Source organism: Bactrocera oleae, chromosome 6 (assembly GCF_042242935.1).
Source record: "Bactrocera oleae isolate idBacOlea1 chromosome 6, idBacOlea1, whole genome shotgun sequence".
Taxonomy (NCBI): Eukaryota; Metazoa; Arthropoda; class Insecta; order Diptera; family Tephritidae; genus Bactrocera; species Bactrocera oleae.
This window is the reverse complement of record NC_091540.1, coordinates 44,425,382-44,442,325: the sequence shown is the minus strand read 5'-3', so window position 1 is coordinate 44,442,325 and position 16,944 is coordinate 44,425,382. Positions and strand designations below refer to the sequence as shown.

The following is a 16,944-nucleotide window of genomic DNA, read 5'->3' as shown; positions in this document are numbered from 1 at the left end:
CCATTCTATATCCTAACGGAAATTAAATGTTTAAAATTTATAGACACGGCAGCAGTCACTTGAGATTAAATGCGACTGTAGTTTATTTAATATGCCAACAAATATTTACATAAGGGTATGTGTGTGCATGTACCGTTAACTGTGTGTTTGTGCTTTCCTTGAGCGCTTTGATCAAGCAAAAGCATCGCTTACTTATGCAGGCGTGTGCGCGTGTCAGCGCCAGTACCGTGCGTAGCCCACCGGGAATCATGTGACATGAACTTGAGTCACTTAATTTCAATAAAAGTCAATGCAGGCGTGTCTCAAGTTAGTTGTAACACACATTTGTATTTATTTGACATAATTTGGCGATAGTTTGTCAATATTATGTAACGATGTCTGGAAATTTGTGTACGCGCTAATTTCCGAACCCACAGTTTGTTGAAACTTATTGAATGGAAGCGATCTTGTGAGCTACGTACTTAAAGAAAATGTATGCTGAATAATTTGAATATATTGAAGTTTTGAAAATTAACATCTAAAAGACAATTTAAACAGCTGAAAAACGATTCAAGCTGCTTTTTATTATTTGCTACTACAAAATAATAGGTGGATTATATAAACTACTATAATTTTGAATCGTTTTTCAGCTGAAAAAAAAATTGTACAGGATAATAAAATATAAATTTCGTTATTTGAATTTTTCACTTAAATTTTGAGGTTATGTAAAATAAGTGTATATGCAAAAGTCATAGACATTTTTATTATTTACAACAATGCCATATAACGTTTTTCTACAGGACTTGTAGTTTTGCCGAAAATCGGGACAAACTCTATTTAGCCCCTAAAAATTCAACCACGCCCCTCCCATTCCATTACCCGACTTCAGATTTCCTGTAAATTTAATTAAATTTTCCTTTAATGTTTTTTTATGTCATTTCATCTTTCGTTTTCGATGGATTTCAACCTACTATGCATTTATTTTTTTTTTTTAATCATTTTGAAAGGCTTCGGCATTAGCCTACAGCGTAAATACAAGTAAAACTTTCTGATGACACTTATAATCTTACTATGTAAGTTTTTCAACCTCAAAGCATTCACTAAATATGGTATACAAGTATACTAGAAATGCCAAAAGCTAGTTGCTGTGTTGACGACAGTGGAGCAAACTTCCTCTCTCTTTCTACCTCTTCTGATCTTTTAATTTTTTTCTTGGTGCCCTAATTAATTATGCGCAAAATATGACCTAAAAAGTTCACTATTTAAGTGCCACACCTAATTTTCTCTGCAGTCGCAAAACCACTACTTTTTCCTACAGGGCCTCTATCGACCTGCAAGTGTTAAAGTCACATCTAATACATAGCTAAATTACTTATCTGCAAATATTTGCACATGTAAATGCGTGATTGCACAATATTTGAATACCTAATTTAAATCAACTGACTTTAGAGCTTTATAGATGATTTAGGCATTCGCAATGAATTATGCGTCGAAGAAAATTCGATTGCTGAGGAAACTTAGGTGATCTAGCAAAGCGGTAGACCAGCAGAAAAAAAAGCTAATCTTTGGAATATACAAACATTGCAGTATAATATATGAGTTTGAGCAAATACCACGATGCCACCGCATGCACACCAATCGCTTATAAATATTTATCTATAATTGTATAATTATACATTTCCAGATAAATATTAGAAATTGCATGTGTTGCGCCAGCACTCAAATAAATAAGTTAATCTGCATATATGCAGTTAATTGATCGAAAATATGTGCATAGATATGACATTCCTGTGAGAGCAGCGCATTTCCCACTGAGTGGACTCAATGCTCAATCATATCCGTTCGAAAGTATTTATACATACAAGTATATGTATATGTGCATGTGTGGAATTGTGTTGGATAGAAAGCTAATCGTGCGTAAGTGGCACATGTGCAAATACTAATTTATCGCAGATGTACTGGTATATACATATCCTATAAAAATATATCTAAAGAAGGTAGATTAAATAAATCAATATATACATATATACACATCTATGAGTGTTGTTTGTATGTCTCAGCTTTTCAGTCATATGGTTTTGTTGTCGAAGCCACAAATCATTGCATTGCACTAGATTTATATTCCTTTCAGGCGAATCTATACACATATGCGCACACATATGCACTTAAAGATATTTCTAAATTATGGCCCACAAGCAATATGCCGAACATATGTTCTTTACGGCTACACTTAGTCGATTTCCTTTTCTCCAACTAAATAACTATTTTGCAAGCATGCTATTTTCATCTTATACATGCATACACACATACATACATACATATGTAGATAAGCATTTCTTGCACTTGAAAGTCAATTTAAACGCGTGTTACAATGCAATTTGTCGTTTTTATTGTTGGGTCAAATGTTTGTTTTGGCATTTTAATGGCTTCCTAATAGAGTATAATAAATTGCCAGTTTCGCAAATACAAAAAACATACCATTGAAATTTATATAAATGCACAGAGATAAGCAAAATTTATTTTCTTTGATAACTTGTATTAAATGGCATATAATATTTGGCAACAAATGTGTCCGCTGAAAACCAAATCAGCAGGCAAGGATATACTTAAATATGGCACAGAACGCAGACTTTTGTATGATCTTGAAAGTGTAAGGACATATTAACGATTTGAGTAGAAATATGTAATTAATTGCATTTATATTTAGTAAAATCCAAAGTATTTACACTAAACATAAAATTAAATGCAATTTCTTTCATACTATTGTTGCACCAAAAATGTTAAGCCGAGTTACAAATCCAATTTTGGTTTGTATCTTAAAAAAAATTGTCAAATTTGTTATATAAATATCATGTTTAGAGATCATGTTATTTAGATATTACTGACAGTCCCTTGAGAATTTTACCGGCTCCAACAGTAATTTCACTAAAGATTGTTTTCGCTCCATTCCTAAAAGAGTCTCTATTAATATATAAAGTATATAGTATATAAAATTATATTATTATTATACATATACATATATTTTTTATAAGTTTTAAGCATTGGCTCAGCACTGTTCTTCCTCTTGAACATCGAGCAACAATCTTGTCAAGCCAAGGTATATGTGCGTATTCAATGGTAGAGTGCTCCTAAACTTCACCACTTGATATATATTTCAATATAAAATATAACCAGAAAAGAACCACAACTGTGAAAAGTTATTCTCTTACTTATAGAGACTCTTTTAGGAATGAAAAAAAAAAATAAAATAAAAAAAATAAACAATATTTTAGTGAAACTGTATTCTGAAAAGACTCTCAGTAATATCTAAAAACTGATTATAAAAATTTGCAAAAGCTTAGTATCAAACATCTCAGTATTAAATGATTCCAGTAGCATAATATAAAAAAACATACTGCTTGTAAAACGATTCTTTTATTGCGACAAAGTTTTGATATCGAACTAAAAGACATACAGGTGTGTTTCAAAAATAGCCGAACGTAATATTGACATCATACAACATGCAGCGTTAGCTATTAAAAGAAGCAATAAATAAGCTTCATGGAAATCGGATGACAGAGATTAAAGTTACAGATCTTGAGGATTTAAATAACGACAAAGACACAGGTCGTCTAAAAGCTTGTAATAGTGCTGAATTCGTGGAAAAAGTTCGTGAAATTGTTGGTATCGCTGCAAATTTTAATACAAAAATTTTGGCTGAGGAACTAAACACGAGTAAAAATACTGTTTGGAGAAGTTTTGACTGAAAATTTGGGTACAAGACCAGCCAGAAGCCTTGTGCGTTTTGTCTCACGTGATTTAAATAAAGATCAGAAAAGTGACCGAGTTTTTGATGTAAAAACGGACTTCTTTCATCAACCACACTTCGTACTTACTTAATATATCACTATGTGAGTGTATTCTGTTTCTGAATTGATCAATATGAGACATTTTATGATGTATCCCAGCCATTCAAGCAGCCGTAAGCGAGAGGATGAAAAATATTCTTATAAATGGCATAACAAATATGTACTTGTATATGCATGCGCTGGTTAATCGTTTCAAGTGTTGTCTTGAGTCTAATAGAACCTATTTTACATAAATAATCACTTTATTAATATATTGTTTATTTTTTATTCTATTTATATCCTAAAATTTCGGTTGCTTTAGGCACACAAATTGCCATTTGTATATCATGAAGTGGTTCCAACAATTGGCTACCTGAGTAATATAATTTGAATGCTTTCAACCACTGTAGGGTTATGTCATATTAATGATTTATAATGAAAAAGTAGTTAGTTTTAAAATAATATAGTTCATTCTTCTGTTCCTTATTCAGTATATTATTTTTATAAATATATATTTCCATTTTAAGTGAAAATATATGCTTGCCCCATACATTTTCATTTAAAATATTAATTAATTCATTAGAAAAACAACAAATAATTTAATTTTCTCAATACGTATGTCATAATTTGTTGTTGGCTGTCAGTATTCATTGAAAAAATTAAATTTTTCTTACTTTGAAAGTTAGTTACGACATTATTTTATATTTATTTTTAAAATTATAAGTCTTTTGAAAACTGCAAGCTTTTGGAGTCTATGGAGGCGCAAATTCAAAAAAGCATTAAAACATGTTTTTAGCATTTAGCTAATAAAATTTCTATGAACAACCAATTTATATTTCACACATAGTAGATATATATATATATATATATTTAAACTCAATCATATCCAATATACAAACTATATTTTTACAGAATAATATTTTTAAAATAATAACAATACTTTCTGCATACTCGAATCCATCATGCTTGTGGTGTGTCCCTATCCCCACCCACATCCGCACCGAGAGTGACAACTGAAGCTACTCGAAAAAAAAGGATTTTCAAATTTGAAAACTCTGTTGATGATTCTCTTTATTACAGTCATATTGTGTGTAATAAACTACTGGAATATTTACAAGACTGCACTCTGGGGACGAGAGCGGAACCAGTATACGAAATACTAACAACTATTTAACAGAAATGCGCATGTGTGTGTATGTGAGTAATAGTTTGTCTGTTATTTTGCCAAAAGCACACATCAGACCCAAAATGCCAACAAAAAAAAAAACAACAACATTTATCTTTTCGGAGCTTTTCATAGATAAAACTAATATTCATGTCGACGTTAGTGAATTGTACGTCCCAAAGGCCAATGTTGTAGCCACTGGCGATAGAAATAGACAATGACAAAAACAACTACAATGACGCTGACGATAACAGACCACGTCTAAATTGTTGTAGTTGTGCAAAACAACAGGATAACCAGAGAGCTAATGGGTAAGCCAAGTTATACAAAAAAAAAAAGGAAAGGCAACAACAACAGGAATAGGTAACCCTTTTGAAGTGTGGCAAGTTGCTACAATTAGGCGACAGGCGATTATGGCAGCATTTTCATGCTTTTTAGTGAAAATTTGCCATTTTCTGCATTTCAAAGTGTGCAAAATTTGGCAACACAGCCACACGCCAACAGCCGAACTCGTCACTGCTAACCGAGCCTACACCGCCCACCAAACGAGGTAGGGTGCCAGTGGGTAGTTTTTGTAAATTCCTTTATTTCTATTAAAGCCTAAATGTGTCCCCATTGTATGCGCTTAACTTACATGAACGACAACTCGACGAATTAGCTTGACATGTTGTTGCAACATTGCTGGCGTTGCTGGGAGTGTTTTGGTAGGCAAGTGAGTATTTTCCAGTTATTTTCTTTCGTTTTTCATGCCAATTTTTGGTTTATGTAATTTTTTCTTTTGTGTTAGACTTCAGTATATATTTGCAAACACATATGCTTCCTATTATTTTTTATTTTTCATTGCACTTATGTACATATGCAGTGTAAGCTAGTGACATATACATAATATTCGGTAAATATTGCGCAGTGTTCAGCAATTTGGCAACATTTCCGCCTACTATTCATTTAATTTTTCCATCAAGATGTTAGTTTCAGAGCAATACAAGGTGTGCTCAAAGGAAAAGGTGAATTTTGATAATTCGCGGGTTCTGTACATTTGACAATCCATTTTTTGTTTCTGTTATAATCGCACACATATGCTTATCATGTGCTTGCATTAGGAGCCAATTTCGATTAGTAGTTTGTTTTTGGCAACAGCAGAGGTTAGTTACGTTTTTGTGTGCTCTTCGATTTTTGACTTTTGAAAGAAATGGATCAAAGAATATATTTGCGTTAAAACTGGAAAAAAGTGCTGCAAGACACTTGAAATATTGACTGTGGCATTTGATGAGTCCAATTTGTCTCAAAATAATGTTTATATGTGGTACAAGCGCTTTACAGAAGGTCGAGAAGATGTTGATGACGATGAGCATACTGAAGGTGCGACTACGTCAACAAGCGAAGAAACATCGAAACAGTGAAAAAAATTGTTCTTGAAAATCGTCGAATAACTATTAGGGAAGTTGCAAAGAATTTTGGCATATCAATCGGTTCATGCCATTACATTTTCTCGAATGTTTTGGGCATGAAACGTTTGGCAGCGAAGTTTGTTCCGAAATTGCTAACAATTTAGCAAAAGCAATGTCGCGTAAATACCGCTCAGTAGACCAAAAACAAAACCATAATCATGCCTCAACCTCTGTATTCACCAGCCTTGACTCCTTGCGACTTTTTTCAATTTCCAAAATTGAAGAAACCAATGAATGGAAGGCGCTTTGCCACAATTGAAGAGATCAAGTAAGAATCAAAGAAAGAATTCAGAAGTGCTTGGAAAGCGGGTTGGCGCAAGTATATTATATCCGACGAGCATTACTTTCAAGAACTTGTCAAAACAATTCAAAATTCACCTTTTCCTTTGTACACACCTCGTGTTAACACAAAACAAAAATTTAATTCAACTGCACTTATATTTCAAAGCTTTAATACCCTTCACGGGTGCACTTTTATAGCATAAATTGATTTGGATCGATTCACTTAATTGTTAACTATTGCTTCTTGGAGAGAACGGACGTGTGCAAAATTTCAGATCGATATCTCAAAAACTTGGGGACTAGTTCAGATGCTCCAAAGTTTCCTCCTAGGGACCCAGCTAGGGTACAAAAGTATAGTATATAGACAATATTGAAGCAATAAAAGTATATATTTTATGTTTGACTTAATAAGTTGTTTGTAATTTGTTAGAAATATTTTTGGAAAAACATGGCGAATGGTATTTTAATAGCGATATCCAAATTAATGCTTTTATTTACCAATTTCTTTCATTTTTCGAACATTTCTGGCGGTACAGAAAGGTATTCAGCACGCAATTTATAATATTACATATATTTTTAAATATAAGTTATTTTTAATTAGAATCTATATATAACTAAAATAAATTACTTTTTCAAATGTGCCGCAAAGTGGATCCACTGAAGCTGATATATTAAGGTTGACGTGTGACTTTTGTGACTCTTGTGAATTCTGGCAACACTCTGCCTAAAAGCTCATTAAAGTTATTGCGCCGCTTTTGCATGTTGACGATCCTTTTCTGTTTCTTTTTCAACGAAATTCGACAGCAAACGGTGAATAGTATTTGAGTCGGTTCTCGTTGGTTCCGATATTTGCGACGACCGAACGAGGCAAAATCAAGAAACTACCTATCTAGCTGTGCGTAAGCTAAAAATTATGATTATTTAAAGTTGCTAGCAGTAATCAAGATTTTCACACTTGTTTCGCGTAAGCCAAATATTAAGTGACATTTCATAGTTGAGACAACATTTGTGAAATCAGTCGCACTTATTTCAAATGACCATTTACTTCCGTCAACTTCCGCAAAGCTAACTTTACAATAAATTTATGTATAATAATGTGTGTACTCTTCACTTCACTTCATTAGATTTTATTGCCACACATATGCATAACACACACGTACTCGCGCACTTTCCCAAAAACTTTCCTTTCAAAAATGTGTCGGAATGCCACAAGCCAAGCTGGCACTCTCAGAGTCAAAGTCGCCTCTTTCCGTCACATTTACGCCAAAATTGTTGCCTTCATTGCCTATTTTCCAATGGTGTGTAGGTACTGAGGCAGCTGTTGCCTGTTGCCTGGAATTGCTAAGTGCATTTTGGGTTATAGTGAATTGTGTTTAGTTAGTTTTAAATTAGTTTACGAACACTTGACCGTTAGTTGAGTGGAATGCGGTTTGAGGCCAAGTCAGTTTGCCACTCAGTCCGTTAGTGGTTAGTTAGTTTACATTTGACTTGATGTGGTCTTGCCATGCATTTGGACACACATATTATGCTCATACATTCATGTCTTCTTAACGGTAATTTGCCTTACGAAATTAAAACTTTAAATATTTATGTAAATGCGGCTATTTTGATATACTTATATGAACTTTTATTACTATTACTATTTCGCTGGAAAGACAATCGGAGGTTCTTCCATTTACGTAGTGCTGGTGGCATAACCTTCAACAGTTTGGTTGAACAGGCATGAAATTCGCTTTAGCAGCGCTTTAAAGTGTTATCTAACAATTAAAAAAAATTCTTGTCAAGTTTTTTCACAGTAACTTTTTTTTTATTTCTATTTGGTAAACATGGCAGGAGTTGCTTGTTATTTAGTATTTTCGAAAGAAGTACTATCATCGGAACTTTGAAAATGTTTGTTCGCGAGTCCATTTTATCGAAAATTGAGCTATTTGATTGGCACAAATCATACAGTGGAAGTCGTAAAGCGATGATAATTTGACTCCTTCAAGACTTCAAACAATATATTAAATTGTGCTTAAAAATCGTTACATAATTACTGGCGAAATCTCAAAGGTTCTCAACGTCTCTTATTGGCTTTTTCGACCGATGAAATTTGTTTTTTGTAGTACCAAGATTTAGTAACCATTCACAGGTGAATATCTTACATACAAAGGGCATCTAAACATCTTTATCATGATTTGGATCCATCAGTTTGTATGGCAGCTATATGCTATAACTGTTCGATCTGAATCATTTCTTCGGAGGTTGTAGATTTCTTAAGGTCATAATCTGTGCAAAATTTTGAAAAGATATCCTGTCAAATAAAAAAGTTTTGTTTGTTTGGCAAATTCTAGCGATTCCAAAAAAAATCAGCAGCTTCTTGCGCAAAAAAGAACGTCTGCAAAGTTTTAGGTGGATATCTTAAAAAACCTAGCGACTATTTATACAGACGGGAAGACAGACATGGCTAAATCGACTCAGTGCGACACGCAGGGTCTCCAAAGTTTTCAGTGTGTTGCGAACTTTGCGACAAACTTAGGGTATATTAAGTTCAGATTATAAAAGTAAACTCAAAGCCTTAAAAGTTAATAATTCAACTTATTATAATTCAATTAAAATTCGTCGCCTACTGACATTTTCTAAAACCAAATTAACCTCAAAATTGTTTAGTAAGCAAAACTATCGAAATCATAGTATTTGTAATTCCGGAAATCAAAACTTTACTAACGGCCTACAGTTTTAAACAAATATTGTAATAAACTATCTATTATTGCTATTCTCAATGGCAGCTTGACTGCAATTCCGATATGCCTTGAGGATAATCGAAATCGACAGCGTCAACACTGAAGTCAAAGTATTTTAATTGTTATGCCAATTGCTTAGATCGAAAAAGAAAGAGGAGTAAAACAAAAACAACAAAGCACAAATCCAAGTCAATTGCAATAAAATGAAATGCAGCTGGAGAAGCAAGCAATGAAATTTGAAAATTTTGGAAATTTAACGTCAAGTCACAATGCGACTGAGATTCGGACGGCAGCAACTCTATAAATTGACAGCGACAACTCAATTGGGTGGCAATTCGAACGAAACAAAATACCGGCAGGCAGCATAGGTCAACAAAGAGACGGGCAATGCGAGGCAAGACAATGTGTTGCCGAGCAGAAAAAATGTAAATCTATGTATGAGAGTGTGTGTGTGTGTGGATGTGTGTGGCGCCTGGTGAGACAGAATACGAATTTCAATTTGAAATAGAAATTGGTAAACGTGACGGAAAGTGGATGGGTGACAGATAGTTGAATAGATCGACCGATAACGGAGTGCTGGCGAGCGGTCAAGGAGGCGAATGGCTACATACATATTTGAATGCGAGGAGCAAACAAAAGCCGCACTTTGAACGTCCAGCCCGCTTCTGAGCAACAGAGCAGACAATCGCCATTGCCGCACGCTTTCTAAAGTCTTTATTTATGTATGTACGTGTGTGCATGTATGTGTATGCAACCAACGGTAGATGGTAAGATGAGCGCATACATTTTACCAACCATTGTGGAGAGCAAGCAATGGATGGTTCACAAGGCGGTGCATACTTTGATCGTCCGTATATGTGTGTGTGTGTCGGTGACCTTTGTCTTCAATCCGGGCGTGAAGGCTAATAATTGAGCACGTAATTGAAACGCTTGACAGCGCTGGTGCGCTTTTAGTAAAAGGCAGAAAACACAACCAAAACAAAAGAGTTGCGAAATCAACAGCAAAAGCAAACGAGAAGACGTAGCAAAAGACAAAAGCATTGGACACTGTATTCAGAGCGCGTATTGTCGCATGCCACAGGTTGAACGCATTGAACTGTTTGCAAGGCGTATACATTCGTTCGCTTGAACATCGAGGTAATGCAGTTACAGGAAATTATGATCAAAGGGAATACCCTTTATGACAGCAAAAGGTATGAAGAATATTCAGAAGAAATCGGCTTAGTTCCTAAGCTGCTTAAAGTAGTGAAAATGGAAGCGGATATTTACTCTTATGGACACTTACATATGATGCTGGTGGTCCATAGTTTCAAGAAAGCTTTCTTTAAACTTCAAGTAATTCGCGACTTTCGAATTTCCAACATTTAGGATCCTATTAGCAAGACGCAGTGAACTTTTTCGCGGATGGGTCGAAGCTAGTAGGGAAGGTTGAAAGGAGAGTTTTCTGTAAAGAGCTCTCCGTCAATCTTAGCTTTAGGCTACCCGACCATTGTAGTATTTTTCAGGCAGAAGTGACTGCTATCAAGGTGCGGTAGACATACTGCTACGAAATGCAGCTTCTTTCAGAGAGGCGAGCATGCACTTCGACAGCAGAGGGGCAATACTAGCGCTGAGCTCGCTAGCTGTGCGCTCAAAGCTAGTTAAGGAGTGTCTGTCCTCACTAGTTGGACTCGTTTGGGTACCTGGGTACAACGGAATGAACCATTGGACCTCACGTGCGCTTACCAGGCGACAACCAGCTCCTATACGACTGCGAGATCTTTCTGGAAAGAGATCTACTTGCCCCTAAAGTTCATCTTGCCGCAAACGTGGGAGTTCTTAATGGACACTGTCCAATAGGCATTCATGCGGTAGTGCTTAAAATCTTGTAGGATTGTAAGGTGGAAACATTCAGGCTCTTTCTTCTCCATTGACCAGCCTTTTCAACACTGAGGCTGAAACATCTCGGTAATCTTACCTTCGGTGGACCAGAAAAGATAATCGAAACCGACCGGAGTCTCAAAAAATTTGTGATAGGCGCAAGGCGTTTATTGATCTGTAAGGGTCTTGTGATCCAGTATATAGCTGTTTTTGAATACCACAACGGACCGGAAATTTTGTGTTTCCAATAGAATCATTGGACCGAATCGTTGAAAATTTTGCGTAAGTGTGTTGCAAAGTCTACTTTCTCATACAACACAAATATTTGAGGGGCACAAACCATTTAAAGAAGGTCGTGAACTCATTGAAAACTTGTCTCAGTTAAAGAAACAGTACTTGAAATCCATCGGGCTTGGTATCAGAGAGATAGCAGAGAATTGACTCAACTTATTTTCGTTAATGTTTTAGATATGAAATGTGTCAATGCTAGACTTGTACCAAAAGACCTGAATCTTTTGCAAAAACAGTATCGAGTATTGGTGACGAGACGTAAGTTTATAAATATATCGTCGAGACTGTCCAGTAATCTAGCCAATGGCGCTCCATAAATTAAATCGAAATCGAAAAAACCAAATTCGCCGAGGGCACTGCAGGACATTCCAGCCGATACTTATAAAAGGTGTAAGGAAAATTGGAGAAAAAGTTAGCATCCCTGTATTGACTCAAGAGCCTACTTTAAAGGCGATCATAAACATTTGTTATAGAATAAGTAAAAATGTAGGGGTTTTCCTGGTTCGGATCAAATTTGATCAGATGATAATTATATAGATTAGTTCACTCAACTCCTTCCCATCTGGCGAACATTGTATTCATAGCTTGTAGAATATTGCATCATATTTAAGCAATGTACTCAAGGTTGTCACGGAGTTCGTAAAAAAAAAGATATATAAATATACGGCTTTGCTAAGAAGGGTATACAACTGACCAACAATAAATTGGCAATATTTTGTGCTCCACTACTACGCACCAACTTTCATGGTCACAATGCATCGAAGCTGGTGAACTGCTAAGCAATTTTCAGCTTGTAAATCTAGCAGTGTTTCTTCTATTTGTCCACGAATGTGCTTTGCATTCCCTAGTAGCACTTTGTATTGTTCTAACAAAAATTACTTGTTCCATTGTTTCGCCCAAATATCTGAATATGGTCTTAGTGAGACCTTAGCAATCGCCCACTTGTAACATTATTAACAATTCTCCTTTCCTCTCCTTATTCATTGCAGATAATAACTTCGTTTGCGATTGTCGTCTTCAATGGCTGTTTGAGCTGAAAAATCGTACACGCTATACTGCACTGCGTGAGGCGCTCGAGACTTTCGTATGCACACTGCATGATCCGAAAATTTCCAACTTTGTTGAGCCCGTACCAAATCATATTTTAGATCTACTCAACATTGGCAGCAGCTACAATGGCGGCAACAGCGCCGAACTACATCTCGGTGGCAACAATAGCGGACGCAAACGATTCTCCAAGTCACGTCAAAATGGTGGCACACAGCGCGGTGTCGGCGGTAACGGACAGCGTCTGGGACAAATGCAATTAACCGCCGATAAGAATGTCGATGTGATCGATGCTGCTGCCGTTGCGCTAACACCCGAACACAGTGAACACGTATTGTCGCTAAGCAAGCGTTCGTTAGCCGATGGCAATGTGCTCACAGTTGTCGCCAGCAGTCAGCCGGAAGTATACAATGATGCGCTCTTGGCAGCTTCAGGTATGCCAGACGTTGCCACCGTCAATATAATTGGTGAGAAGAAAAAGAAATCCGTATTGCCCGCCAAAATAAGAGATGACTACTACGACGAAGCTGCCGGTTTAGGCGGTGGCGCTGCTGCGCCGCATGGCCTGCTGTTAGCACAACAAATCGAACTGGGCGAAGGCTTGGACGCGCTCAAACAGAATGCTTTGTACAATCAGCAAACCAATGATGTGATTGGACCGACCAATACAATCAACGAACATGGCGGTAGCAAGCCACAGCCGCTAGGCATCAAGGTGTGTCTGTTCTTATTGAAACTCGAACGTCTGCCGTGTCACGACGAGCTTAGCGATCCGACAGAGTTGCCATTGTCGCGCGATCTCATGGATGTGCGCAGCAATCAGGCGCAGAGCAACATGTCGTCGGCCGGTAGCGCACTTTCAATGGCAACGACGACCTTGGTGGGCGTGGCGGCGATAATGTTACGCTTCAGCAGCAGACGGCGTATCGGTTAAACACCAAGGACGGCGCGCGGGTGTAATAGGTAACATTTATTCTATTTAAATGTGTATCTGCGTTTAAGAATACTGTGGAAATATTTGTGTGTAGACAATTGCCAATATGGAATATACAGTGGTAATTTGTAACAATAAATTATAAAAAAAAAAATTATTTTACATTTTTCCTTTAACTATTTTGAAGTGAATTGAAAATTTCGAATTAGAATTTTATGCAACGATTTTTCGGCGTTTTTGTATTTGCAAATAATTTCTAACAGTACACACACACATACTTAGATACACATGTTAGCGTATTTAATGTGAAACGATCTCTTGCGTGAGCCAATGCAGTTGAAAGCCGAAGCGCAGAATTTTAGCAAACACTGTACATATTAAAAAACACCTGGAAGCGAAATCTTAAAGAAGGAAAGAAATAACAACAACATTTTAATGCCTACATGAACAGCTTCTGTCGGCCAGCTTAAATGAACTAGTATAAAACTGGGCAGACATAATTTGTAGTTAGCTTATGATTGTATATAACAATAAAACTAAATAAAATAAAGCAAAAAAGTAATAATACACAATGAATTAAAAAAAAACGAAGCTGTAATGTTCATTACACAAAAAAAAAATATTATTAAGCATTTAACGCTTAATAAGTTTAAACACAAAAAACATAAGAAAACTTCAAGACGTGCTTCAATTAACTGTATGCTTACTTTCTTTTTGGTATAAAAACCTTACAAAAGCACACACAGAAAAATTAAAATTTAATTATACCTTACATTAAAAATAAATATAGGGTATAGTTTTAAGAGCAAATGGTAAAGCACTTAGTTTTAAGCAACTCAAAATAAATTATTTTTGCCTGTCGGGCAGCGAAAAAATTAAAAATATAAAATAGGAATTAGCGCCTAATGAGAGAATAAAAAACTTAAATTAGATACATATATATGTATATTGCTATATAAATGGTAAAAACTAATTGGTTAAGTGTAAAAATAATTCATGCATTAAAATGAACAAAATACGCCGCTTCACGTAATTTTTCTATTTTACAGCAAAAATTTTTTAATTCGCATAAAAATTAAGTTACATATCTATTTTTATTCAGTTTTTTTTGTCAACAATCTATCTCTTTAGTCTTGTGTATATTTCCATGTGTTGGTCATACAATTAAACACATGTATTAGTTTTATATTAAACGATCTATTCTGTGCAACCGTGTCGGTCTAGTACTGGGGACACAAAATTAGCGTGCGAGGTGATGCCACTACACTGAGCTTAAGTAACTCTCATTTTATCTAGCGAAATAATTTACTCTATACTCTAATTTGATTTTAGATTTTGTATTTTGTTTTCTTTTTCTGAAATATTTGACTGTACTTTACTTATGCCCAAAAATTAACTTAATTTTACTAATTAGTTTTAAGTATATAAAATAGCTATAGAACAACGACTTGTGCTTGCTTTATTTCTTTAATAAAAAATTACCAAAATTTTAAATAACGAGACTATTTATTCCAAATTTTTCAGGATATATGAAAATATTTTGACTTTAGGCTAATCTGATTTAATTGGAATTACCTTCAACAGTAAAGAAAAATTAAAGAATTAAACATTTTAAGAAAAGAAATTGTTTCCTTTTGTTTAATTAACCTAAAAAAAAAGTTTTTATTGTTAAAAATTATTAATATTAGAAAATAATTTATAGTCAACTTCTTATAAGTGATATAGGCTGAAAGTGGAAGCCTTTGTTAACGCATTTATTTAAACATTGCGCCAAAAAGTATGCAATGTTTTTTAAATTTATTTTGCTTTTGAATTTAAAAGGACATATTTTTGGTTAAAATAATTTTGAAGGGTGCGATCGTGAAGATTTATATTAAAACATGTGTATGTTTTTTGTCATTCCAATTAAAATTCGTTTAGATGATAATTATATGGATAAGTCCGCTCAACTCTTTCCCCATCTGGCGGAAATCTTATTCACAGCCATATCTAAGAAATGTACTTAAACTTGTCACAGAGTTCTTAAAAAGATTGGATATATAAAAATACGACTCTGCTAATTTGGTCATGAAGTGTAAACAATAGACCAACAAAGCCATAAAATTAGCAATATTTTTCGCTTTACCGTTACGCATTCAAAATTTGTAAATTTCCTATAGGAGAAATAGGTTGAAAGTGGAAGCGTTTGTTAGCACATTAATTTTAGCTTTGCGCCGATATATAGGCAATATTTTATAATTTTTGCTTTTATTTCGATTCTTTATTTTGATTTTGAATATAATATCTCAGACTTTAATAGTAAGAACTTTATTTGAATAAAATGATTTCGATGAGTTTAACCCATCAACTCTGAAATATGGAAATTACTTATATCACAAATCATTGCAATTTTCAAATTTAGCAGAAAAGGGAAGCAATATCGCCAACAAAGAAAAAACTTCTACAGATTTCATTAGCGTTGGAACATAATTTAATTGCAAACCTCGATCGCATAATTTGGAGAACTATATATGTTTTGTATGTGTTTCTTTATAAAGAATGTTTTGATTTGTCTATCAATATCTTGTCGACAAATAGTCATTATGTTTTCCGGGCATAGCATGATACTCGTTGATCTAGACCTAATAACAAAACAGATATGAGCAAGAAAGATAAAGGGTTAAACTACAAGTAAAGCTATTGGACAATTGCAATATTTGGAATGGTTTTACAGAAGTTTAGAAAACTTCCAGTTGACTGCAACTTTTGCCATTATAAATACTATTTATTTGTCGTATTTCAATAATAAATATATGTTGACAGTGGAAAACTTTTTCAATTCAGAATTATAATTTTATTAATTTAAATAACTTTTCAAAAGAGTTTCAAACTTTTCCGAGCTATCAAGTTCAACTTAAGCGCTTACAGATAATTAAAAAATTTAATTGAAATATGTATTAATGATTTATATATTTACGGATTTTATTTCACAAAAGTAAAAATTATAAAAAAAGGTTTTTGATTTCATTGACGTTTTTAATGCGCTTCATGAAATACTGTTGTAAATAAATATAAAGTATTGCTTTCGTAAAAACACACAAACATTTTTTAATAAAATATTCAAATTCTGTTAAAAATAATTATACTTGTATATGTATGTATGTAAATATGCATTTCATTCAGCTCGGTCAAGCGAATTGAATTTCACCGCCAGAATTGAAGAAACTTAAACAAGTACGCGTATAAGTTGTAAGTGCGAAAAAACACTTAATTGAAATATTTATATAAACACAATAATAGCTAAAACTCTTAAAAATACATTTGCAGACATGTCACACACACACGCACAAAAATGTGTGAATTTACAAAGCAAAAAACCTCCGATGTACTGGTGTTTCATTTTCAACTA

The 16,944-nt window shown here is 34.4% G+C and overlaps 1 protein-coding gene across 2 annotated transcripts in view; it reads left to right on the top strand.

Moving 5' to 3' along the window:
* The window catches only part of Con (leucine rich repeat protein connectin), a 114,380-nt gene extending 99,336 nt beyond the window's left edge, over nt 1-15,044 (top strand). For both annotated transcript variants that reach the window (XM_014239726.3, XM_036372438.2), the window contains one exon: nt 12,565-15,044. In XM_014239726.3, the coding sequence (XP_014095201.2) occupies nt 12,565-13,556 (992 nt within the window). In that variant the 3' untranslated portion in view covers nt 13,557-15,044. The remainder of the gene's footprint in view (nt 1-12,564) is intronic.
* The last annotated feature ends 1,900 nt before the right edge of the window (nt 15,045-16,944 follow it).